Source organism: Phoxinus phoxinus (genome assembly GCF_949152265.1).
Source record: "Phoxinus phoxinus genome assembly, chromosome: 2".
Classification (NCBI taxonomy): Eukaryota; Metazoa; Chordata; class Actinopteri; order Cypriniformes; family Leuciscidae; genus Phoxinus; species Phoxinus phoxinus.
Window position 1 is genome coordinate 7,230,709 of NC_136877.1, and position 26,897 is coordinate 7,257,605.

The following is a 26,897-nucleotide window of genomic DNA, read 5'->3' on the forward strand; positions in this document are numbered from 1 at the left end:
GGTACCATGGTCATTGCATGGTACTGTAGATGTTCCTATGGTACATAGTATGGTACCTCAGATTTACCATGATACCTACCATGGTACATACCATAGTACCTCAGATATAACCATGGTACATACTTTATAGTACTTCAGATATTATCATGGTACCATGATAATATCTGAAGTACTATACTGTACAGTATGCTACTATGGTACATAGTATGGTACCTCAGATTTACCATGGTACATGCCCTAGTACCTCAGATAAGTTATAACCATGGTACATTCTGCCGTACATATTACCATGGTACATACTACCTCAGATATAACCATGGTACCTCAAATATTACCATGGTACTTTGCATGGACGCATGGTACAGACATCTTTTTACTTTAAGCCCGGGGTAAACTTTAGGCTTAAACTTTAGCAAAAATAAAAATAACTAATGAATAATAACTAAGCCAAATATTTTTATTTTATTTTAATTATTATTGTGAGTGACTGCAGTAGTGTGGGCATAGGCCATTTGGTCTATGAACGATTCATAGATCTCCAAAATCAGTTTTAAATGTATAATTTAATATTAATTAGATTTTTATTTAAGTAATGTTCTAATTCTAGATGTTTGTAAATGCTGCATGATTTTGACGTGGTTTAATCAATGGCCGTGCGCGTGAACTTTGAACATTCATGTCGCTTTCAAACACTGGAGCGGCCGCGGCGCAGAGTTGCCATGGAAACGACGCTGGACCACTGCGACTGGTAAGCACAGCAGCAACTCCCTCTCTCGCTGTTGAGATTGAGAATGTACTATCCGCTGCAGGCTCACTCATCTCGGCTCTGTCTGATTAACGTACAGGAAGTGAAACATTTTGCGCGGACGTTTCTCCTCTGCTGATCTCGCGGTGATTTTGGCGAATTTGTATGAAGAAGAAAAAAACCACCACTTTATTCCAGGTTAACTAACAATGCTTGTAACGCGCGTTACTGACATTTGTACCGAGTAAAATATTACCTTTTTTCCCCCTGTAATGCCTTACATTACCGCGTTACAGCAAAAAGCAATGCATTACAGTAATTAATTACTTTTGTAACGCGTTACTCCCAACACTGATTATATATATACACACACACAGGTGAAACTCGAAAAATTTGAATATTGAGCAAAAGTTCATTTATTTCAGTAATTCAACTTAAAAGGTGAAACTAATATATTATATAGACTCATTACATGCAAAGTGAGATATTTCAAGCCTTTATTTGTTATAATTTTGATGATTATGGCTTACAGCTTATGAAAACCTTTTCACAATATTCTAATTTTGAATTTGGGATTTTCATAAGCTGTAAGCCATAATCATCAAAATGATAACAAATAAAGGCTTGAAATATCTCACTTTGCATGTAATGAGTCCTTTTCACCTTTTAAGTTGAATTACTGAAATAAATGAACTTTTGCACGATATTCAAATTTTTCGAGTGTGTGTGAGAGAGAGAGAGAGTATTTTTTTATTAATACTTTTATTCAGCGAGGATGTTAAATTGATAAAAAAGGATAGTAAAGATTTATATAGCTAGAAAAGATTTCTATTTTGAATAAATGCTGCTCTTTTTAACTTTTTATTCATCAATGAATCCTGAAAAAAGTTTCACAGGTCCAAATTTTTTTTAAACTAAGCAGCACAGCTGTTTCCAACATTGATAATAAATCATCATATTAGACTGATTTCTGAAAGGTCATGTGACTGAATACTGGATGCTGAAAATACAGCTTTACATCACAGAAATAAATTATATTTCAAAGTATATTCAAATAGAAAACCATTATTTTAAAATTTAATAATATTTCACAATATTAAAAAAGTATTCTGTATTTTGATCAAATAAATGCAGGCTTGATGAGCATATAAGAGATTTCTTTCAAAAACGATAAAAACGTTTATCGTAGCTAACGACCGTTAGCTAACTTACTACCTAACGTTACTTATGCATTTTTTATGTTATTTACGCATAAAATTAACGACGCTTTCCTTTACAATCATACGTCAGAGCCTATGGTAGTCCGATAGCAACTATTAGTCGAATTTTCAAAACATTTAATAATTATAAATCTATCAGGTGCCGAACTTTTAATATATCTACGTCCCATCCACGTGCTAATTTTTTCGCAACAAGATCCGGCTTCACACTTCCGGTGGACTGGCGCGTTGCTTGTTGCTATTGGCTCTTTTCTTCACTTCCCATAAAACCCTGCGTTGTCATTTCCTTTTCCCTTTCAGCCATTTTCCGCTAAAGACGGTATGTGCATTTATTCCGGCTAAACATCAAGTTTATCCGCTTTAATCCTCAATATCTCTTTACTGTATTATAATTCAAATAGTCCAACCTTAAAGTGTACTTTGTTTTTCGTGCGTACCAGTCTGTATTGTTGGCGTTTACTTTTCTTAAGAGCGATAAAAGATAATGTTAGTAAACGGTACCGTGTTGCAGCTCCACACTCACGCTTCAATGTCTATTTTAAACGTTAAACCGCCGCTCATGAACCAGTCAAGTGTTTAAATGACTCCACATAAGACTTCCATATGTGTGTTTACTGTCGTTACTGATTTATTTCTGCTTTCCACATGCACGACACCGCGTCAGGCACTAGCTTAGCTCACATGGACTGTCTTATGCTTTAGCAATATTTGCAAGGATTGTTGAATAGCTTTTCTGAACGTGCAGTTTTTTCTATAACCAAACGACAGCGCAAAGCTTCAGTTAATCCTGTTTGAAGTAAATGTGAACTTGGACCAGGGAGCTTCCTGCTTATTGTTATGACATTTGTTTTGCTTTAGGAGTGAACAACCATGGCGCCCAGCCGGAATGGCATGATTTTGAACCCTCACTTTCACAAAGACTGGCAGAAGAGAGTGCGCACCTGGTTCAACCAGCCCGCCAGAAAGCTCCGCAGGTAACAAGTGTGTGCTGACAAATGTGTTAATGGTTCATCATGGAAAGTGCCAGTTTTATAAAAATGCTGTTTTGTCCTCAGACGTAAGGCCCGTCAGGCAAAGGCTCGGCGTATTGCTCCAAGACCAGTTTCTGGACCTCTGCGACCCATAGTCAGGTGTCCAACCATCCGGTATCACAACAAGATCCGAGCCGGTCGTGGTTTCACCCTGGAGGAGTTGAAGGTAACTAACTGGTGCCAAGTTGTATTAGATCTTAAAGACTTAGTTCACCTAAAAAATAAAATTGTTATTTACTCAACCTCATGCTATTCCAAACTCATAAGCACAACCAGGAAATTTAATGAAACCTTAAGTGTCTTGAAAAGCCAAGATAACCAAAACTTAAAGGTCCTAAAGGCGTCGTAATTTTCTGATAAACCGATTTAATTTAGGCTTTGGTTTACATCTAAATGGTGATCCACACTAGAGGTCGACCTCGATAGTAGATTTTACAGGGTTGGACATCGCTGGCCGATAAACGATTAATTGTTTTTAAAATGTATACTAAATGGAGAGAAAACAGCACATCAAATAGTGCTGAACTTTAATACAAAAGTAAAAAAAAAAAAAATCATGAAACTACCTAACAAATATAAATATATTAGTTATACCTTGATCATTCATGTTAGTTCATAGTGCATTAACTTTTAGAGATGCCATTTTAAAATGTATTAGTAAATGTTGAAATTAACAAATGAATAAATTAACCTTCATTTTACAAATGGACTTGTAAAGCGTTTCTATTTAATTTAAAACCAAACAGTCATGCTTACAGATGGCTCTTTAAATATCAACCCAAAAGACAGAGCATAGAAATAACACGTCTATTAAATGTATACTTTCACACTTTATTTTTCTTCTATTTCAGAACACTTATCTAATCAAAATAAATGTATAACTGTGATAAAAATAACTGAAATTTGATGCGTTTCTGTCGACTGCATAAATGTATCAATTTGCTTTCTCACGTCACTAGCTTTAAATATGCAATTTTGCTGCATAAAGAAGAGTGCATAAATGACCAGCTAACATAAACTAATGCAAATAAGTGGCAACAATCATGACTTTTAAACACTTGGGTCGGACTTGTGTTTGTCACATTATTTTAACTGATGTTAGCATTCTCTCAGCCTCGACGGCAAATACACCATTTCTCTAATGCAGCATCTAGTCAACTTGTGTACTTTATACGTACCGTTTCATTCTGTTTTAAATCTGCATCTGAAGTGTGTTGCTCTGTGTAGCGCACAGCCTCACATGTCAAAACAAACACCACATTTCGCCTCTAGAGGCCGCTCTATTACTATATAATGGAAGTGGACCCTTCTCAGACGGTCCTGAAAAACTGCATTAAATATGTATCTGCAAAACTGATCAATCCTTTGACATCTAATCCACACGCATACATAGAGCACGTCACGAATGGTAAATGTATGATATTTTGGGGTGAACTATCTCTTTAACTTGCAGACATTTCATAGTCAAATGATGACAAAACTCCGGAATCTCTGTACTTCCTTGATGACCCTTGAACCCTTTTCTCTGATGACTGTTCTTGACTCTGTTTGAGTGTCAGGGCTGTTCCAGCATTATCACGTCTCACATGTCTGTCCTGTTGCTCTGTAATCTGCCCATACAGGCAGCAGGAATCAACAAAAAGCAGGCCCGCACCATTGGCATCGCCGTTGACCCTCGCCGGCGTAACCGATCCACAGAGTCTCTCCAGTCCAATGTTCAGAGGCTGAAGGTGTACCGCTCCAAACTCATCATCTTCCCAAGGAAGGCTTCTGCACCCAAGAAGGGAGACAGCACTGTAAGTGGCTTAATTCATCGAATCGTATCATGAAAGCCTTTAAAGCAGAATACAGCACTGTATGCTTTAATATGGCCGGTCAGAACATTTAGTTTTACTGAGAAGCGCTTCAGTGTTTGCAGTCAAGTGATGACACTTTCTCCGGAATCTCTGCACATCCTTGATGACTTTTGAACCCTTTTTTAGCTGATGACTGCATACAATTCTATCATAATTATTATTATTTTTTATTTTTTTGGGTGTCAATTAACTTTTTATTTTTTGCAGGAGGAGGAGATTAAGATGGCCACACAGCTCACTGGACCTGTCATGCCCATCAAAAACGTACGTATCTTATCTTTTAACCATATAGTCTACTGTATGATTCTATTTTTAAAGTCCTGGTGCATTTTTTTTAAAATCCAAATCTTGTAAAATTTAAAAATGTATAATTTGCTTGACGAGACTTTTTATTATTATTATTATCCGTTTAGGGTTGTAACAATACTGGGATTTCTAACTGTGACACTACCTTTTTTTTTCTTTTCTCGAATTGCATTTGATAAAACCGGGAAAACGGTCTAGATCTTTTTCGCCAATTAAGATTCTAGGGAATGCATTTTTTCAAGTTTAGAAAAGTACATGACACATAGTAATCTATCAATCGAGCGGTTTAATCCAAGTCTTCTGAAGAGCCACGATCACATCATATGGTGAACAGATTTTATTCATAAACATTGAGCAAACATTTAGGCGAGATCATTTTAATGGTAATTGGTCACATAATGTTTTTTTTTTTTTTTTTTTTTATTCTGTTGCAATACACTACACAGCACATGGAAGCTTGATTTCAAACTTTAAATTAAAGTTAACAGTAATAAAATAAGGTGAATTTTTTTTTATCTTATGTCAGTGCCATTGTCAAGATGCACAATAATGGTTTTTTTTAAGTTTTTTAGGCAAGTTAATGAATTTTTTTTATTTACCGGTATTTGCCCTAAATGAATTAAGACCTAATCCTGGCTTAATCTAAGCCATGTCTGTGAAACCGGGCTTATTAGTAGCACAAATAAATATAGAATAAAGATACAAATGAAATGAAAATTCATTCAATGAAATCAAAACCCTATTCAGCCGGAGCGTTTAAGAAAAGTGAATGAGGTGTGTGTGTGTTGGGGAGTATAGAGTGAGAAAGCGCAGCAGGTATCGTGTATCGATACTGCGGGAAATAAGTATTGCAACAGTTTCAGATATTTCTGTATTGATATTTCCACATTTCGCCTCTAGAGGCCGCTCTATTACTATATAATGGAAGTGGACCCTTCTCAGACAGTCTTGAAAAACTATGAAATATTGCAAAATATGTATCTGCAAAACTGATCAATCCTTCGACATCTAATCCACACGCATACATAGAGCACATCACGTATGGTAAATATGTATGATATTTTTGGGTGAACTATCTCTTTAACTCTCAGTCATTTCATACAGTCAAATGATGACAAAACTCCGGAATCTCTGTACTTCCTTGATGACCCTTGAACCCTTTTCTCTGATGACTGTTCTTGACTGTTTGAGTGTTAGGGCTGTTTTTATTTTATGTTTTAGGCAAGTTAATGATTTTTTTTATTTACTGGTATTTGCCCTAATTGAGTTAAGACCTAATCCTGGCTTAATCTAAGCCATGTCTGTGAAACCGGGCCTATAAGTAGTAGCACAAATAAATACAATAGAATAAAGATACAAATGAAATGAGAATTCATTCAATGAAATCAAAACCCTATTCAGCCGGAGCGTTTAAGAAAAGTGAATGAGGTGTGTGTGTTGGGGAGTGTAGAGTGAGAATGCGCAGCAGGTATTGTGTATCGATACTGCGGGAAATAAGTATTGCAACAGTTTCAGATATTTCTGTATTTGACAACACTAGAGCCATTAGGCTTTTGAGGAACGCTTATTTGTTCATCTCTCAATCACAATGCCCCCCACAATAAACTACATCTACAACTATACATCTTCCTAAGACAGGGGTCCAATCCTGATCCTGGAAAGCCATTGTCCCGCAGATTTTAGCTCCAACACGCTTGCCTGGGTGTTTCTAGTGAGTCTAGACCCGGATTAGCTGGATTCAGGTGTTTAAGAAGCGCTGAAGCTGAACTCTGCAGGACAGTGACCCTCCAGGAGCAGGATTGGACACCCCTGTACCAAAACTTATTATTTGGAGATATAGAGTGACAACTGATATGCACATTTAATTAAAGTAGTTCGCTACACTTGTATAAATCATTGTTTTACAAGCTATCAATATTTTCTTTTTGGCCGTGTAAATATCAGCAACTTTACCAAATTGCGTTCCTTGAATGAAATTTGTTTTTTTTTTCTCTCGTATGTGCTCCATATTATCTGATTAATAAAACCATGTATGATACTAAATAAAAATCTTGCAAAGAAAAAACATTAGATTTGTCTGACTGTTTCATGTCGGTTTACTGGCTGAAGATACAGTGAGAAATGTGTGAAAATTGGATTTTATTTCCTTTTTTTTATTTTTATAATGTTATAGTTCTTCATATATAATGTAGTGTTTTGCTGCAACTAAGGAAGTGTCCTTGTTTTCTGCAGTTCTTCCCGAAAGAGAAGGCCCGCGTGATCTCAGAGGAGGAGAAGAACTTCGAGGCCTTCGTCGGCCTGCGTATGGCCCGTGCCAATGCCCGTCTGTTCGGCATCCGTGCCAAGAGGGCAAAGGAGGCCGCCGAGCAGGACGTCGAAAAGAAGAAATAAACGTTGATTTGTAAGAAACTGTCAAAATAAATGTCTAAAAATATTTCGTCTTTGGAGTAATTTCTTGGAAAACTTGTATCATGTAGACTTCTGTCTGGTTTGTGGAGGATGTTCAAATGTCAGTGTAATGTTTGGTGAAATGCATACCGGCGGTAATTGATACTCAAACTCAAAGGGGACTTTTTAATTTATTTTTTATGCCAAACTTCCCAGCATTGCTCAAGTAATTTGTTTAATTGCTACTGTTTAACAGACACTGATAAAACGTACAAACTGAATATCAGAAGTAGGCTATCTTTCAAATACAGTAGTGGCTAAAAGTAATGTCTAGGGATGGGATATTTTTGACCGTACTAGTTTGATTCAATTAAAATATGAGATGTATAGTTTTTATAAATGAGAAAATTAAACTTAGTAAAATTGTCCGTGTCACTAAATCACAAATAAATGACTCCAAGTACAACAAAGTGATATGATTAAATATTTAAAAAAATGTTTTAAAGATGTAAAGTGAAGATGCCTATTTCCCTAGGCTGAACAACATTTTTGACAAGTACTGTATAACCTGAGGTGAGAATGCCACTCATTCTCCAGAAGATGGCAGTGTTCACCTTCATGGATGTTTATTTGCTCTGAAGTTTTTAGTGGTTTGCATATGGCATAGTTCAGCGATAACTTTATCTGGAGAGATCTGCTAGCTGCTGTCTTTTGTTTTAAGCTGCTATTAATATGAACTGTGCAAATACATACATTAAACAGATCAGAGTCAAGACATGTATTGTGTTCACGAGACTATTAACCTGTCTTTTTTCTCACCCTTGTGACTATATCTGTATGCATTTCTTCTGCAGAACACCAATGTTTTGAAGACTGTTGGGAACCAAGCAACATTGGAGACCATTAGTTTTCATTGTATAAAAACAGACATTTATTACATCATATATTACATAGAGCAGAGCTGAGGGTGTGAACATGACAGAATTTGCATTTTGGGGTGAACTATGCCTTTAAGAATTTGTCATAGCTGCTGAATTTGCATATTGTGTTTGTAACCTGAGGTGAAGCCTTGATTAACATCTGTCAGCACAGTTTAAGTGTGGAATTTGTCTTCATGATGGAAATATAAATCAGCTAACTGGTGTTTCAATTCATGTTTAGATATGCCAGCATACTCAGTCCTGGAGTGATGTCATGATGTCCAGTGGAGATTTTTGGTGGATGAATGGACTGTGGGTGTATTATGCAAACATTGCATTCCCACATCATATCTATATGTGGTGGTGTGTGAGTTTGAGCAGGAGAATTTCTATCTTTAATCGGTTCCTGCCAGGACTGTGTTTTGGTGCTATCTTTATGTGTACTGCGTAACCTCAACTTGTTTCTCTGAGGCTTTTGCACTCAAGATGCTTTAGTGACTGTCTTAGTGAGGAAACGATAAGAATAATGGTTAATGGTTCATCAGTTAGTGCTGCTGAACTGAAACTGAAGCTGAAGTGGCCTAAATCAATGATAAGGGAAGTAAAGGGACTGTTATAACTGGGGCTGTCCACAATCAATGAACCACTGGGATTTTTCCATGAAAACCTACATATCACGGATCAATAAACCAAAAATATCTTGACCCAGGAGAGATGAGTGGGGAGATAATCACGTATGAGGTTACATAAGAAATGGAGAATGTGTCCTGTAGTTACCCTTGCTTTCTGGATCAGTGGTGGAAAGACTTGACCATTCAAGACCACTCATTCAAATACTGGAGATTAAAGTAGCCTAGGAATTTTTTTTCTAATAAACAGTACCAGATTATGGTTGTTCAGCGAACTCTCAGGACAAATGTATGATCTAGCCTTAATTTCACCGTCTATGTTAACTATAGACCTGATATAGTCCAGCTATGAGTAACACACTTCTAGACAAAATAACCTTGAATTTGGTTACTTGTCTTTTTTTTTTTGGCAAAATAACTTGTGAGATGTATGATATTCCATCATGTAAGCAAAGTCAACAGTGATTACAAGGTGTTTGGTTTCATTTCTTCACTCATTTAATTTCTTTGTTATCTAATTGATGATTAGTCTATTCTTGGGCTATGGTTTAGACATCTATTATTTTCACGGACAGCCCAAATTCTGCCTTGTTTTAGCCTAGACGTTTGGGCTGTGTTTGGACGGCTATTATATGTCTTTTAAACGCAAAATTGCTTGCTGGGAACGTTTAAAAAAAACAAAAAACAAAAAAAAACATCTTAGTTATGCGAACGTTAAGGAAACATTCCATTCTATCATTCTTCAAATATTATGGGAATGTAGCTTTGATTGGTGAAACTTTAACATATAAAAATTGTTAGACTAACGTCCAACTTCAGAAAAAGACGATCCATCACGTGGCTATTATAGGCCTAATTTTTTATTTTTTTTGGCAAATGTTTTGAAAATATTAAAGACCGTATAACTTTTGTAGGCTACGTTAGAATGTTTATTCATAACTTTCAGAGAACCTTGCCGGAACGTTAGCAAGAGTTCTGAACACGTTTTATTAGATTCCATAAAGAATGCGTTGAGGTTGAAAGTGCTAGAACCGTAAAGGGATAGTTTACCCTAAAATGAAAATTAAGTCATCATTACTAGCTCACCATGGCGATAAGTGCCGTATATTTTAAGTGTTCTTGGTTATACGATAGGGTTTGGTGAAAACCCAACCAAAATTGTATGTATTATTGTTTAACTAAAATCCTTGGCTGTTGTTGGTCTTCTCTGCGGCTCGACGTGCGCGTTCATGACTATTAAAGGGGTGGTTGATTGCGATTTCACTTTTTTCATTTTAAATAGTGTGTAACGTTGCTGTTGGTGCATGAACAGTATCTGCAAAGTTGCTGCGCTGAAAGTTCAACGTAAGCAGAGATATCGTCTTTTAAAAATCAGGAAGTTTAATGCCTACAAAAACGACTCGAATGGGACTACAACGAGATACTTCCCGGGTTTTATACGTAACTAACCCATACATTTACATCAACCCTCCCTCCGGAATATGGAAAAAAAAAAGGGCGTGGCCATATTTCTGCGGCTTCGTGGAAGAGGAAGAGTTAATAGTGGAGAGCTGAAGCCATGCCGTCTAAAGTGTGTTATTTTCACCCAACTATCAGGTCTTCTGTGTTCGGGCTTCCTACGGACGCTGTAGTTCGTCAATAATGGCTAAAATTTATGTTTGATTATGTTCCTGAAAATTACAATCGTAATTTAGCTCTCTGTGCTGCGCATTTTACGGAAGACAGCTTCCAGAATCTCCACGAATTCAATGCCGGATTAAACAAGAAACTGTGACTAAAACATGAAGCAGTTCCAACTTTAAAACCAGAGGCAGCCGTTGTTGGACCACAACCTGTAAGTAAGACTTAATCATTCTAAATGTAATGTATAATTTCAGACTAATGTTTTAGTTTTATCAAGGACGTAAACAAATGCCAGCGCTGGCATTATGGCCACTTAGTTATGCTATTTCGTGTGTCTATGACAAACGCGTACAAACATTTTGAACCTGAATTTGTAATTATGTACTAATGTATATTCTGTTTGACTTACTGGGTCTGATTCTGGCTCAAACTGACGGGAGTATTGACACCATTATTTACATTTGACCGGAGCACATGCGACTTTCGCCCGTAAAGGTGATGGGCGTGAAGTTTCCGGACAACATGCACTGAGCAGTTTAGCCAATTACAACACACCGGCCCAACTAACCAATCTAAGCCCATTGCCTGTTTCTGAGGGAGTGGTTTCATAGAATCAGGAAGTCAACCGGTCGTTCAAATGACAGAGGAGAAAGCTGATTTATGAAAAATAAGGCTTTAAAAAAAAAAAAAAAGACGAAGACATGTTATATTGCACCCCATAAACACAATCATGCAAAGAAAAAAAGCAGTAAACCACCCCTTTAACGCCACATTTCACTCTGCTTTTAGTTGAGTATACGCTAAATTTAATGATAATTTACATTGAACACAAAGAAATACAACACAAAATAGAAACCAAATGAATAATGAAGGCAGGTTCCAGTGAATTATATACAATCCTCTATAGGCCTCTTTATGTGTATTCTGGAGTAATTGAGAGGCAGTTTGCAGATGATGAGGTTGTCTGGGTAGAAATAGACAAATCACAATGTCTCTTCTATTTGTTTAAGTAAAAGTAATTAAGTGTACGAAGACCAAATAGCTATTGTGAATGGACAGACAGTGTGTGAACCTTTCACAATGTTAAAAGTATGAAAAAAAAAGAGTAATTTGATAGCTTTAATGTTTATGCATAAACCCAAGCAATATATTTTAGATCTCTAGCAATATGGATCAATTCAATATCTCTGTCACTTAGGCTACTTGCTTAATTGAGAAGAGGAGAGAAGTATTCACATTTACACAACACACAGTGCATTTTTAACAGCACATGATTGGTAGGAAACCAGCTAACATTTATCGACATTTAAGAAGGATATCAAGTAGGCTACCTTTTGAGAGTGTTGACAGACTGTGTTTAGTTGAATGGCTGAGCTCCAGATCAATAATAAAACGGTTACAGATAAAAGAAAAAGGCTAAACTTGAACTAAAATAACCATTTTAGCATAAAAGGTTTTTTTTTCCTCCAGGAAGATAGTTCTAAATAAATCAGAGTTGAACAGAAAAATACTGCTATCTGTAAACACTTACCAGCATAGATTCAAATATATTCCTCCTCAGCATATTTAACCGCAGTAATCTTGGCCAAAAATTGTAAATAATTTTTTTTTCTTTTTAGAAGAATGATCATATGCATTCCACTATGTACTCCATTACGGACACTTTGCTTCAGTCAAAAAAACTCAATGAACACGGTTCTAGTTGAATAATTAAATAACGTTAGGTTTTTTAATGCATTGAGGAGAGAAACAGTCAAACTTAAATAGTTCAAATATCTAAAATTGAGGTTGAATATCTAAAAAGATGTCGTACGTTTAAGTAGATGTTCCCGCTCTGATTGATGTCACGTGCTGTTTGTCCTTCTCATCAGGATTCTGGATCGAGTGGCTCTTGATGTTCTCCTAGAATCGCAGACTGAATTAGCAGAGCCGGGGTAAGATGATCAGCACAGTGCATGGCCACAAGACCGCAACTCCTTTTTCAGAAACCAAACAGCACTTTACCTTTGATGAAGCCCATTCCATTCTCTCTCCCACTTCACTTCCTGACCAATCGACACTCTTATAAATAAAGGTCCCAAACGTTTTAAAGTTTTTTTTTCTTTCTTTACATCGATGCCATTAAATAACTATTTTGGGTTCCCCAAAGAACCTTATGGAACAGTTCTTAAAGGAACACTCCACTTTATTTGGAAATAGGCTCATTTTCCAACTCCCCAGTTGAGTTTTACCGTTTTCGAATCCATTCAGCTGATCTCCGGGTCTGGCGGTAGCACTTTTAGCATATATAGACTGTTAGCATCTCTTTAAAAAAAAATGACCAAAGAGTTTCAATATTTTTCCTATTTAAAACTTGACTCTTCTGTAGTTACATCGTGTACTAAGACCGACAGAAAATGAAAAGTTGCTATTTTCTAGGCCAGTATAGGCACTATACTCTCATTCCTGCGTAATAATCAAGGAACTGCTGCCGTACCAGCAGCGCAATGATATTACAAACTTAGTGCCGGCGGTCACGTTGGATGTTTCCTAGCTGGGGACTACTTTATGGCCCTGTGTCAGGGTTCATATCTTCTGTCTATTTCTTGGTTTTGTGACAGAGCCCTGACACTCCTGTTTTGTCTTGTCTGTGTGTCTTGTTTCATGTGCTTTCATGTCATGTCTCGTACTGTATACACAGCTTGTGTTTTACTCTAGCTGTGTGCTTTCATGTTGTCATGTTTTGTGTGAATACGTGGTTTATGAGTGTTTTCATTGGCTGCGTGTTCATGTCTCGTTTTGTGTGAGCACATGGCTGATGATTTGTTTTACTGGCCATGTGCTTGTGTTCAAGTCATGTTTGGTGTGAATACATGGCTTGTCATGTGTCATGTGCTCTCCTGTCGATTGTCTAGCCCCTCGCATCTTGTTACCTGATTATTGATTAATTTGCCCCACCTGTCCTCCCTCGTTTCCTGCTTTGTTTGCTCTCCCTATTTAATTCTCCTTGTGTTTTCAGTCCTTTGCTGGTTTGTCGTTTAACCTTGTCTGTTGTCGCCTCGTCTGTTGTCGCCTCTTGTTTTGTGAACAGGCCAGATTTTCCTTTATACTTAATACATACCCATTGTTCTGCACTTGAGTCCTCACTACTTTCACCAACCCAAACCCTGACAGCCTTTAACTAATGCCTTCTGTACACCTAAAGACTTTGAAAAAATTTAGAAAAGACTTTATAAGATTATCAGCTCACATCTAAAGACTTGGTTTCACAGAAGATCACTTTCTTTTCCAGGAATGAAAAAAAAAATCTAATTAGACATTGTTATGTGAACATCTCTTAATAAAGAGTTGACTATTTAATGCGATGACCTAACTTTTTCACATGACTGTATATGGGGGTTATGAATCTAACAATAGTTTGAACTAAATGTCTTGAAAGGGTATAATTTTAAATGCAGGCATGTCGATGGCTTCGGCAATATCGGTCCACTTCTTTTCTTTTTCCACTCTGTCGTGGTATAAATGGCAGTTTACATCAAAAAGACACGGCTGCTCTGCCCACAGCTCGACAAGGCGCTCCTCTTTATCCACGGTCCATTTTCGCCTACTTGGCGCTCGTTGTGTTTCCACGTCCGTCGACATGTTTCTTTGTTGTGACTGATGGCTTCCTGTTTCCGGTTTTCTGAGAACAAATTTATTGGTTGTTGATTGTTTTACGTCACTATGACTACGCTAGGACTTGCGATAATATCAAACATGTTTGATATGAAAGACTAGAGAAAGACTGGCATAAATCGGGTTCGCCGACTGCAGATTATCCCCTCACATTTAACGATCGAGACGACGGGAGCGCGCCGAGACTCCAGTAAGAATCCTAAAGACTGCCGGTCTTTAGTCACTGTGAAAATCCTTTGGTGTACGCCCGGCATAAGTCTTAATTTTGTTTTTGGAATCTAATAGAATAGGTTCCCATGCTTAAATGTTCAAAAACATTTTTTTTTATGTCAGTGGCTATTTACACTAAGTGCAAACAGCGATAGATTTTATTTACGCTAAGTGCAAACAGCGATAGATTTTATTTACGCTAAGTGCAAATAGATACTTTTTCTTCTTTAAAAAAAAAAAACGTTTTTCTTAGTGTGAAAACTTTTGAAAATGAATCTAAAATACTTAAAGACCACTATAATATATCCAAATCTTTTGTGCATTGGAAAGGTTCCATGGATGTTTAATTAAGGCTAATATACGATGTCAATTGCTCTACTATTAGACTGCAACTTAATTGATGCAAGTTATGTTATATCCTGTCTTAGCTTATCTGACATCAACATGCATCCGTGCTGCTCAATAAACAAATGACAGGAAACTCCCTCCAATTGAATGAGAATATCATTTCTAATATCTCAAAATCTTGTCTATTTGGCACTCTTCTGATTTGGACCTTAGTGCTTTTTGAAAATCCCACACAAAAGAATCCTAGTCAGATTGTACGGTATCTAATATAATAATATTATGTAAGAATTGTCTAACAATGCTATTTTCACCACTTTTGCCATTATGCCGCTGTGCCATTATGCTATAAAAAAAGAAAAAAGAATGCATCAGCTAACAGCATAAAAGCATTTCAATAACTCTTGAGGCTTCAACATCTTGCTCATGTGGCCAGGCTGATACACCACACACTGACATGAGATCCTGATAACACATGACGTTAAGCCATTCCACACAAAATGGGAGCCGTTGTGTTTTTCAGTAACACGTGTAAATAATGACAATAATGACAAAGGTATAACTGCATTCCCTTGTTTCATGTATGCCTTTCTGGCCTGTCCTCAGCCCTGTGTTTTTAATGTATCCTGCATAGCAATATAGGTAATACAAACATTTTGATTAAAAACATATACAGAATTAAAAAAAAAGTCAAAAGATTTAAAATTCTGTCAAAATGACATAATCATTCCTTGCAGGAAGTGCATGAAACTAGAAGGAAAATTTTCCTCTGTATTTGAGTAAGGAAGTATCTTAAATGTCAAGATTCCATGATTTTGTGTGGTATTGTTAGTATAGTTTTGTTTATAGCAGTGTCAACTCTATTACCACCAACCTTGCATCAGGGGTTTTCATTAGATATCCCTAATTTTATAAACAGAAATTTAACTCAAAAGTGGCACATGAAATGTATTAAAAGTGTCTTTAACTACTGTGTACTAATATTTAAATTAATCATTTGATACAATGCACATAAAGACGGCATGTTTTTACATTGTTGGCCTAAAAAATACCTACATGTAATAACAGCGGTTGCCTAATAAGTACATTGTTGACCCTTCCCCTACACCTTAACCCAGCCTTAAACCTACCCATACTACCAAACCTGTCCCTAACCTTACCCGTACACCACAATAGCAGCACAAGTGTTTTGCAATACAACATGAGCACAATAGGCCAAGTATACATTGTAACTAACAATTTTTTTTGTATGCAAGTAAATAGTAGTTAATGGCACCTAATATAAAGTGTGACTGAGAATTTTATAGAAATGTGTTTAAATTATTATTTTTTTTTTTTAATTCACCAAATGGCATAACCCACATGATTTCTGCACATTCATTCAAGCTTGGTAAGTCGATTCTTGTCAAAACGGACGTCATTTCTCCTGCTGAGGGTGTCGGGTAAAGAAGCTGTTTAATTCACTCCAATGTGGCTCTTCAACGTAACATGAACTAGCGCGCGGTGGGCATGTGTCTCACACACACACACACATACACACTGAGAGAAGCAGCAGCAACAGCAGGTAAGAGCACAGCTCTCTTATTTATAGTCATGTGTATTTTTATTATTATTATTATATTGTATTATGTATTGTGTATTAGTTTGTTTTTGCATGCGATGTCAATGATGAGTAGGGACAAACGATCTGTTTGTAAACGGTGTTTACTATGTGAGAATTAACTTGCTAGTGATTGCAATTTTTGCGGAAAGATAAGGGAGGCAGTAAAATAAATAGGTAATAAACTGCATAAATGAATCGACACATACGTTCATGCGAGTTTGACAAATAATAAAGGATAAAGTGGATTGTGGAACGTTGCGTTGCCAACGCGCGCGCGAGAGAAGTTGGACTAAAGTGTAATCTAATAACACTCACTTCATAGTAGGCTACTCCAATTTAATCACATCATTTAAACTGGATTATGCGCGTTAAACGGGACAAGTTTGGTTTTCTTGTTGCATGCTAAAATATACAGTAGCCTACAAGAGACAGTTAGCCTACATGAAGATCATCTCGTTTCATATGTCGTTTTCCTCAAATCAAATAATGTTTCAGGCACAAGCAGTGTATTGTCTCGTATAACGCAAGAAAGATCACTAACCGTGCTGAAAGGACTCGATTGCTTCTTGTAGTGAAGTGATATAGAAGTGAGAGGAGCTGTCCATGATCCATGGTGCTGAACCACGCGCACGCTAGGCTACTGGAGCGCTTTTGCCATATATATTTACCTAGTCTCTTTTGTTTATTTGATCATTTAAATGTTGAGTAGCTATAATGCTTAAAACACACCATTAATGATATTGTGATGACGAAATATGACCGCAGGGTATTATAGGGTGCGGGGATTGGCTTGAACACCGTAAAGAAAGTCAAAACAAAAGGTTGGAGGGGGTCTTAAAATTGCATAGTCTTCCTGAGGTTTATTTCAAACTTACATGACAAGTTAGTCAGAGCGCCTTAAAAGATACTGGCATGGAGAAATCGCATTCGCCTGGTCTGGAAGCCATCCACACGTAACGCGTTATGGCACAAATCGCCAGTAGAATTAAAAAAAAAAAACGCATGGTCTCGAGACGCGGGTTTTTTTTTTTAACTTGAGCGTCGCGTTTAGAACGCCACGTCATGCGCAAGATGCAAAAGAATCTGGCTCATGTTTACGAAAAAACAATAGAAAAGCAGCGCAGAGGAATGCAAAAACACATTCTGTGTCCCTTCATATGTAGCCTACTGTATGGAAATGGTATTCCCTATACCCCCGAACCAAACCCTATCCATAACTTAACCCTAAATCAGGGGGAAATGAGGTGAATAACACTGATATAAAAGCACCTAACCCTGACTGAAAGCCTAAACTTGACATAAACTGTAAACCTATCAATCAAATCTAATTGGTTGATTGAGATGTTCGAGGATCAACTAAGATGTTAGGGTTAGGGACCAAATTTTGAAGCCCAAAAAAGTGCACCCATTCATCATAAATGTACTTCACACGGCTCCGGGGGGTTAGAAAATGCGTTCTGAAGCGAAACAATGCATTTGTGTAAGAAAAATACCACATTTAAAACTTTAAAACCTAAAATAACTAGCGTCTGGCAGGCGGTCTACGCAAGTCGACTTACGCCAAAAGAGTGACCACTGACGCGATGTAGGACGCGATGACGCCTCTCGTGGCTTAAACAAATAGAGCTAGGCAACAAACTCAAGCTCCTCTTTATATCATAATCCTTCTAATTTGTGAGTGGTGTTTGGTTTTGCTCTATCCGCCCTTTTTTGCGTTCCTCAATACATCATGCGTCGGGTCAGGGGTTGCTCTTTCACTTCGCTTACAGTTCTCAATTTAGATTTTCACTTATTTACCTTGTATTCCCTATATTCAATGTAAGTCGATATTGTGGTTTCAGTGCTTTTGTCCATTCACTGGATGTTAAAAGTAAATCATTAGAATGTACATCCTGACACTTCTTTTCCTCACATGCGTATTTCTTGCTCAGGAGTCTGTTGTGAAGAGGCTGTTAACTGAAGGTCTCATCTGGGATTTTCCTGTTGTAATACTAATGGACATCTCTGATTTACAACGCCCCATTTGATCCCTTTATATCCGAACCATTCCCAGCAGCCCATTCTCCTCTAAAGCGAATCAGATATAGAGATGTCTCTCCGTAAAGAGCTTTAAGTCGAACTGACAGATACTTTTTTGAGACATTTCACATCTTTTGCTTTACGAAGAAACAAGGTCACATTAAAAGGTAGACTCCCTGAATGGGAGAGTCCTGCTTCAATCAAACTGAGGCTTTTAAAGATCGCCCGATTGACAGTGCCATCTCCCATCCACCGCTGACCCTCCGCACTCAACTTTCTGTCAGGATGAGTGACTCGCAGGAAGCCACGTCCCCAGTGGCAGGCATAGGAGGTCCTGTTGCTTGTGTTTCCAAGGTGGAGCTGCGCGTTTGCTGCAAGTCCCTGTTGGACCGGGACACGCTCAATAAGTCTGACCCCTGCGTCATGCTCATGGTACAGAACCAAGGTCAATGGACTGAAGTGAGTTTTCCTTTTTTTCTCTTCATTGGGGCTTGATTAGGTATTTGCACTATTGGAATATTTTATTTTACAATATTGGTTTTGTTATAATGCATTTCAGTTATAAATACTGGTCAACCAAAGTTTTTTTTTTTTTTTTAATGGCCGTGGGCTAATATCTAGAGAGCAGATTCACCCAAAATTAAAATTGTATCATTTACCCTCATGTAATTCCAAACCTGTATGACTTTCTTTCTTCTGTAAAACAAAAATACACGAAAGGGGGGAAAAAGATGCAATGAAAATGAATGGTGACTGAGGCTGTCAGTGTCAGTGGTTACTGTGATTTTACTGTCAATATATTTTGTTGATCGTGGATCAACATTCCCATTTGAACATTTAGTCCTAACCCTATCCATAATACCCCTAAACCTAACCCTAACCCTAAAATCAGGGGTAAATGATAGGTGAATAACACTGATGTAGAAGCACCTAACCCTGATTATAAGCCTAAACTTGACAAAACTGTAAACTTGTCCCTCAAATCTTGATTGGTTGATTGTAATGTTGTTCCAGGATCAACAAATGTTGATCCAAGGACATGTTGTACTTGGTGAAATCACATTCACGCAGTCGTAGTAGTGTTTTTTTCCACCGAGTAAAACATGTTCCTGGAGGAACATCCTTGTTGATCCTGGAGCAACATTCTAATCAACCAATCAGAATAGGTTTACAGAATTTAGGCTTACAGCAATGGTAACTCAATGGGCAACTCTCATTTCCCTCAGACTTTAGGGATAAGTTATGGGTAGGGTTAGGTTTATTTTTTTAGACAAGAATGTTGTTTCCGGATTATCAAAATGTGTTGATCCAGGAACATGTCTGACTTGGCAAAATCACAGCGACCCTTTTGGTAACATCCTTTTGCCCTCACTTATCAGTTACTGACCAATCAGGCCTTAAATGCATGGACAAAGTGGAAACACGATACAAAGGCAAACATAAATGGCAGTATTCACAAATGAAATCATTTTAGAAATTGTATAAAAGAAAGTCATGTTTGGAACAAGAACAGAAATAAAAAATTTTTTTGGTTAAACCAACCCTTTAATGATAGGAAATAACATGTACACAAAATTGCTGAATTTGAATCCAATTTGTTTTAAAGAAAACACTCACACTTCACAAAAATATTGGAAAACGGGCGATGAGTGCTATTTATTGACAAGGTCGATACTTTGCAAATGACCAGTATTGACCGATTAATTGGCCTGGCCAGTAGGGTTTGAAATGAATGGTGCAATAAGGCCACCACAATGAATAAAAATGCCACAAAACTCAAAATATAGTGGGAAAATAAAAATGCCACTGCATAAGTTATTGTCTTATATTTATATCATAGCAATATCACATGAGGCAAGAGGGCTGTTTTCCCAAATATAAGCATGATAGTATGTAAGTAAATACATCTGTATTGTATTTTTTAAATTGTACACTTGTAGTGTGTAGCCATTGACTCTTTCTTCTCTTTAATGATTCAAATTTAAAACAGGCCTGAGTGTTACATTTGAAGGCTTTGGGTTAAGACGTGTTGGATGGGTATAATTTCGCACAATGCCTTCAGTTGACATCCTGATAGTAGGGCTTGATTGTGAAGGTTGACTGGGCTGTGCAAAGTGCGTGCGAGTGGGGGGAGTGGGCACTTTTTGGAATGAATCTAGGCAGGGAATTGTCGCACAGCAGGAAAGGGCGCTTGAAGCAAGGAGAGAGACCACTCTGGTGGTTTTTTTTTCCATATCAAAGCAGTCACTGTGAGGAAAAAAAATTATCTGGAGCCACAGCAGTGGTTCTGAAGACAGCTCGGCAAAGCTGCGAAACTGTCTACAGCAATGTGTCAGGCTGAAGGATGAAATCTTAATCCTGGCCCCATTATTCCAACAACTGTGTCACGTTCAACATCACAGGGAAACAAAGTGAGAGATGCCGTCCTGCTTCAGCTTGCATTTCAAAAGAGCAGGGAGACATAATACAGGAACATTAAAACGAAAAAGCCATTGAGATGTTGTTGTGGACATTGTATGAATCATCACTGGCTTCGTTTTCCAAGATGTTTTTGACAATCAACATGAGTTAAATATCTTGAAAATACACAAAGATGAGCCGTGTTGCAAGTGGGGAAAAATGAATTTTCGTCAGTGTGGATGAGACAATCATATCAATAAATGCATGATCTACTGTGCCAATGATCAAGTCTGACTGCAGCAAGTTGTGATAGTTTTAGATGCGTTATTAGCTTTCGTTGTGAAGTGTTTGTAGTGGTTGATGATAGTGCTGGTGAGTCACTGGATGAACAGCCTCTTAAAGGGATAGTTCACCTAAAAAATGAAAACACTGTCATCTTTTATTCACTGTCATGTTGTTCCAAACCTGTATGACTTTCTTTGTTCTGTCGAACACATAAAATATCTTTATTTTAGCTGTTTTTTTCCTCATGCAGTCAAAGTCAGTGGGGTTCGAAACAGTGGACAGTAGCCACAATTGACCGTTCGCAAAGACCCGCCCCCTTTAGTTACTGTTGCTATGTCCGACAAGCTACGCCACTCTAAAGCCACACCATGTTCTCACGCAGTGAAAAATACATTGTGGAGCAGAGAGGACACTGACAACACACTGACAGACAGGACAGACCAGGTTACTTTTGGGTTACTTTTGATATTAAACAAAGTCTCACCTTTCAAATTTGGTAATTTTTTAAAGAAATTTAAACAATAAATACCGTTTTGTGGCTCTTTAATTGTGCCTGACAGATCGCTGTAGAGCATCAGTTAAAGCTGATCATCTCTTCCTTCCAGTTCATTTATAGCATCAAATAAACATGAATGAACATCAGAAGGAATGTTGTTTTAACAGCGGAAAGGCGTCAGTACACTCCGTTTTTCAAGTTCAAATCCTCCCATGTTAATTTACTAACTCTCCTGACTGCTTTGTCGGACAAAATGGCGGATGGCGAAGTATGATTGGCCAGATCACCTGTCAATCAAGCTCCCTGCGAAGGGTCAATTGACTACAGACAATAGACATTCTACTAGCTAGAAGTAACTTTGCATGTACATCAACTAGCAGTCATTAGAGTATTATATATTAGAGTCTTCTTAATATCTGCTAACACTTTATCTTGATGCTCCTTTGCAAGTACGTCAACTTATTCTACTAGCTCGAAGTCTGCTAACACTCTAATGAGAGTTTGTTCACATGTTAGTTGCAAATTAATGAGAGTTATTTGTCATATTGCAAAGTTATTTATAGATAGTAAAATGTCTAAATGATGGATTATCTAAATAAAACGTGAGAAAGTGAGCAATTAGGAATTTTAATTTTGGGGGAACTATCCCTTTTAATGAACAGTGATGAAAGTGTGCTGTGTAAAATATCTGTGAAAAATTAATAAATGTGAAATATTGAGCTTTGGTTTTGGAGAATGTAATCTTCTGTGACCATAGAAGATCCATATTTGACAACCTTCCTTGTCTAATGTCTCAATACAAGTCTTAGAGGTGTCACTGACATCAATATTCTACGCATTGAGAAAATATAGACTCACTGTGAATATCATTTGCATGGTTTTACACTTCAGTCAAAGAGCGGCAGTATTTATGTAATTAATGACTTTGATCTTTTCCCTGACATTAGCTTTTACACATTCCAGATTGCTTTTCACATGGAGCAGAAAACCCTAATATTAGACACAGGCGTTTTGCCAAAGTCAGCGCAAAACATATATGCAATGCTGTTTTCCTGCCATCGTCATTAGTCTACATTTTCTGTCTTGAATGTCTGCCAGCCGATTTCAGGGATCTTGGCATGCATGTCTAGGATGTGTCAATATAGTCTCATTTTGCTTACAGGAGACCCAGCTTCACATATTCCACATTCTCAATCCTATCCTATGCATATTCCCATGTTATTCCCAGTAGATCCCACGACTCCTTAAATAAGTGGAACACGTTACATTGATCCATGATCATATTATCAGAATGCCCAGAATATGATAAGTAAAACATTAGGCTTTAATGTTCTCATGCAAGCAATGAGTGTATGAATTGTCACAACATCACAATTGTTGCTGCTGTACAATTGAACGATCGAAGCAACAGATATGTTCACCATTGTCCTGTTTTGCTAAACGTATCCATTTAAATCATAGCTCGATGAACACATTAGGCAGTTTTGTTGAGATGTCAAGTGGTTTGTAAAAAAGCTTACCGAATCTCTGACTGCGATCAGTTTTTGTTATCTTCCGAATGCAGTCCCTTAAAGACTGATGTTGAAACTGGGTTTAAAAATACACTGTTTTAAAAACATTACTTAGGGCACAAAATATAAATTCAGTATGTGTTTATGCACTGCACCGCAGAAAAACTTGAGTTCAAAATTGAGTCAAGTAATTCTCCAGTGTATAACAAAAATGGATTTTCAGATATTCTGCCTGAAAATTCCGATGCAAAACTCTGTGTGGTTGCGAAGACATTCTAAGCTGTTGCTAGAGTGTTGCTATGTAACTGACTGTGTATTCTAGGCAGCTGCTAGCATGGACATGTGTACGTAGATGCCACATTCGACCAATCCAGACACTACGATGCGTCCGCCATCTTGGAACAGACAGCATTTCTGATGCTGTTAGCACTCACTGTTAAAATCAATAGGGCTTTTCACACTTGAGAAACTTAACCCTGGGTCATTCTAAACCCTGGGTAAAGGGAATCCTGGATAATCTTACTTCACGTTTCACACTGCTCATAATTAATCGTTAACAATTAATCCTGGGTATTCATAAGATGACGTTTCACACTGGTCGTTCCTAAACCCATAGGTTAACATTCTTATCTGGATCGCAGCACTCGACCTGTTTACATAAAAGCCCTAGCATTGTGGATCCTCATATTGCCGACTGTACTATCGAGTTATACTGAATAGACATTTCGGACTATAAAGGAAAGAATGAAACTGTCTTTTTCACTCAAATAGTTTTTTGTCAGCCTTTGACAGTTTTGCTCTCAAACGCTGAATTTACTGTTTATATACAATGCGCAGTGTTTCCGAGACTTTCCAAAGCACGCGAATTTGAGTTTGTGATTGTCTGTTGCTAAGCGTTTAGCTGTAACATTCCAACACCACATCATTTCACACTCTACAAGTTCTGCTCAGAAGCAGGGTTTCATAACCCGGGGTTAAAATCGGAGTTTAGAATGACATCTATGTAAGTGTTTTACGTACCTTGTACGATATAATACAAGAATAAGTGTTAATATTTATATAGCGGCCCAAAATAAGTTTTTCAATTTTTCCATTTTTAAGTAAAATCAACTTGGATGATCAAGTAATTTCTACTTAAAATACATTAAACTGACTTAAAATGTTTTGAATCTTGTATAACTTTAAAAAAAAAGTAGAAAATTGCTTAACTTATTTTGATGAGTTGAAGCAATGCAAAAACATATGTTAAGATAACTTATTAATCATATTAATAAGTTATCTTAGGGGGCAGGAAATATAAGATATTCTTCATCCTGCCTCCTTTTCATCATGGATTTATAAATTATATATATGAGTATGATGATGTAAGTTTTGTTGGAAATATCCATGAATGAAATAAAAATAATCAATCAATCAATCAAAATATAATTGTTTTACAGCGTAGAAACAGCCATTAATGAGGCACCTATGTATATATTTCTATGTCTGCTAAGGTATTCTGGGTGTTTGCTTGGTACCCTGCTGAAGAATCCGGCATTATCCAGCAGGAATTCCATGTTGGTCAAGGCTGGTTTATTCTGGTTAGAGCTGGTAGTGCTGGTGGACCAGCAGTCATTCTGTTTTCAAGCAAACTAAGCTGGTAAACCCAGGCTTACTGGAAAAACATGTGGCAACATTTCTGCAAAATACTATGTTGCATCTTGCGCATTTCTCTAGACTTTCAAAGTGAAATGTCCAGTGAGTGTCCCTAAAAGCGGGTTCAGTTTTATCCGAAACAAATGAATGTGAATCTGGCAACGTTTTATCACACTAGTTGTTGTGCGTATCACTGCAGTTTGGAAACTAAATGTCCAGTGAGTGGCTCTAAAAGGCTCTATTGCGTTTGAAAATAATGTACCACCCACACTAAATGTTTCCCTAAACCTAACCGATAGTGTTAACAAAAGAAAACTTGATATAAAATGCATTTGCTTAAGCAACCATGCCATTTTAGCTTGCTTCTACAAGTCTTTGTGCTCTTTTATTGTGACTGTGAAACGGCCCAGGGGCAGTGTTGCCACCAAGTGTACTCTCTGCACTGCATGCATACGCTAGTGTATGCATACAAAAAATGCAAAGCTATACATACAATTCACTGCAGTTTCCAGCTGAAATGAACAATAGAGAAAGTAAGACGCAAACATCTTGTTTTCCTTTTTTTACAAAAATGATGATTACAGTGGCAAATTGTCTATTAATAATGATTTTTACGCGGTTTACCAGACAGCAACATAGTGTCGCCATCCATGTGTTACAGCGCTGCATTTGTGATGTGGAGCGCATGGGCACTAGTCCCGTGAAACACGCGTCAAGAGCTCGAAGACTCGCAGAAGCTAGCTAAAACGGTATGGTCGCTTGAACAAATGCATTTTGATCTCACGTTTGCTTTTAACACTATCGGTTCGGTTAAGTGTGTGTGGTAGATTATTTTCAAATGAATGAGCGTGAACCTTTTAGCGCCACTCACTGGACATAGGACTTTCGAAATGCAATTATAAGCATAGCGACGGCGCCAGATCCAGCCCACATCTGGTACGCGTGGAATCCACCTGTAGCCTACCAGATGTGGCCCGGATCTGGGCCGACACTGTAACGGTCACCAGCTGGAGTGCCCTTGAGAGCCACCAGAGGGCACTCCACATCAGACTATTATCACTCCCTTACAAACTACATTTCCCATAACTCACTGCCCGGACTTATCATCACTGATTGCATTCACCTGTGTCTCATTACCCTGTTAAGGCCATTGCAACACTGAGTCCGAAATTCGCATCCGAAATTTTCGCACGTTAAAAAATAAATACGACCTCACGTTATGTCAATCACGCTTGCACATGCCTCCGAAACTTTCATCCGTCATAAAAAAAATCGAAACGGGTTCGATTTTCTGCATTTTTCGCATCCGTAACAAGCAGTTTGAATGGTGTTTGAATGGTGCTTTGACAATTCAGAGCCACCGAATCACGAATACGAAAAAAACGCATACGAAAATTTCGGACTCAGTGTGCCTTTAGTCTCAACCTATTTAAACCATGGTCACTCATTCACTCACTGCAAAGTTCTGTATGTTGTTGCACTGCATTTACGAGCGTTTTCCCTGGTTTCATGTCTCTTGGTTTTTGGATTTCTTGCCTGTTCCGTGGATTACTCTTTTGCCTCTGACCCCTGCCTGTTTGTTTGTTTGTTTGTTTGTTTGTTTGTTTGTTTGTTTGGACTGCCTACCTGTGTTTTGACCTATTGCCTGTTTATTGGATTGCCCCTTAATTAAAGCTGCATTTGGATCTCAACCTTCGTGTCTCGGAGCAGTTCGAAACAGACACTATGTTCTAACTCAAACATGCTTTTAGTGACACTCTCTAGACATTTCTCATCGAAAGTGTCATGAAACGTGCAAGAAGCAACGTAATATCATCATGTAGGAATATTGCAATTTTTCCAATGAGCCTGGGTTGGCATATTCGTATGCAGCTATATTGTAACTATTCGTAACCTGACCATGTGGATTTTTGCCTCGGTGTTGTACTGAGTGCTTCTCTGGTGCTCTTGAGCCATTAGGTGTTCCACTATCTGGTCATGCAGCACCTATCAATGGGAAGTGCCATTGTCATGCAAATCAA

The 26,897-nt window shown here is 37.6% G+C and overlaps 2 protein-coding genes across 2 annotated transcripts in view; both read left to right on the top strand.

The window, feature by feature from the left end:
• The first annotated feature begins 2,026 nt into the window (after window positions 1-2,026).
• Window positions 2,027-7,593, top strand: rpl13 (ribosomal protein L13). The gene is made up of 6 exons (XM_079605488.1): window positions 2,027-2,284; window positions 2,824-2,939; window positions 3,021-3,162; window positions 4,619-4,792; window positions 5,060-5,116; window positions 7,391-7,593. Exons 2-6 carry the CDS (start codon window positions 2,836-2,838, stop codon window positions 7,547-7,549), a joined length of 636 nt encoding a protein of 211 aa, XP_079461614.1. The 5' UTR covers window positions 2,027-2,284; window positions 2,824-2,835; the 3' UTR covers window positions 7,550-7,593.
• Window positions 7,594-16,389: 8,796 nt separating this feature from the next.
• Window positions 16,390-26,897, top strand: part of cpne7 (copine VII) — a 51,649-nt gene continuing 41,141 nt past the window's right edge. Inside the window, exons 1-2 of the mRNA XM_079605487.1 lie at window positions 16,390-16,491; window positions 18,462-19,008. Of these exons, the coding sequence (XP_079461613.1) occupies window positions 18,730-19,008 (279 nt within the window). The 5' untranslated portion in view covers window positions 16,390-16,491; window positions 18,462-18,729. The remainder of the gene's footprint in view (window positions 16,492-18,461; window positions 19,009-26,897) is intronic.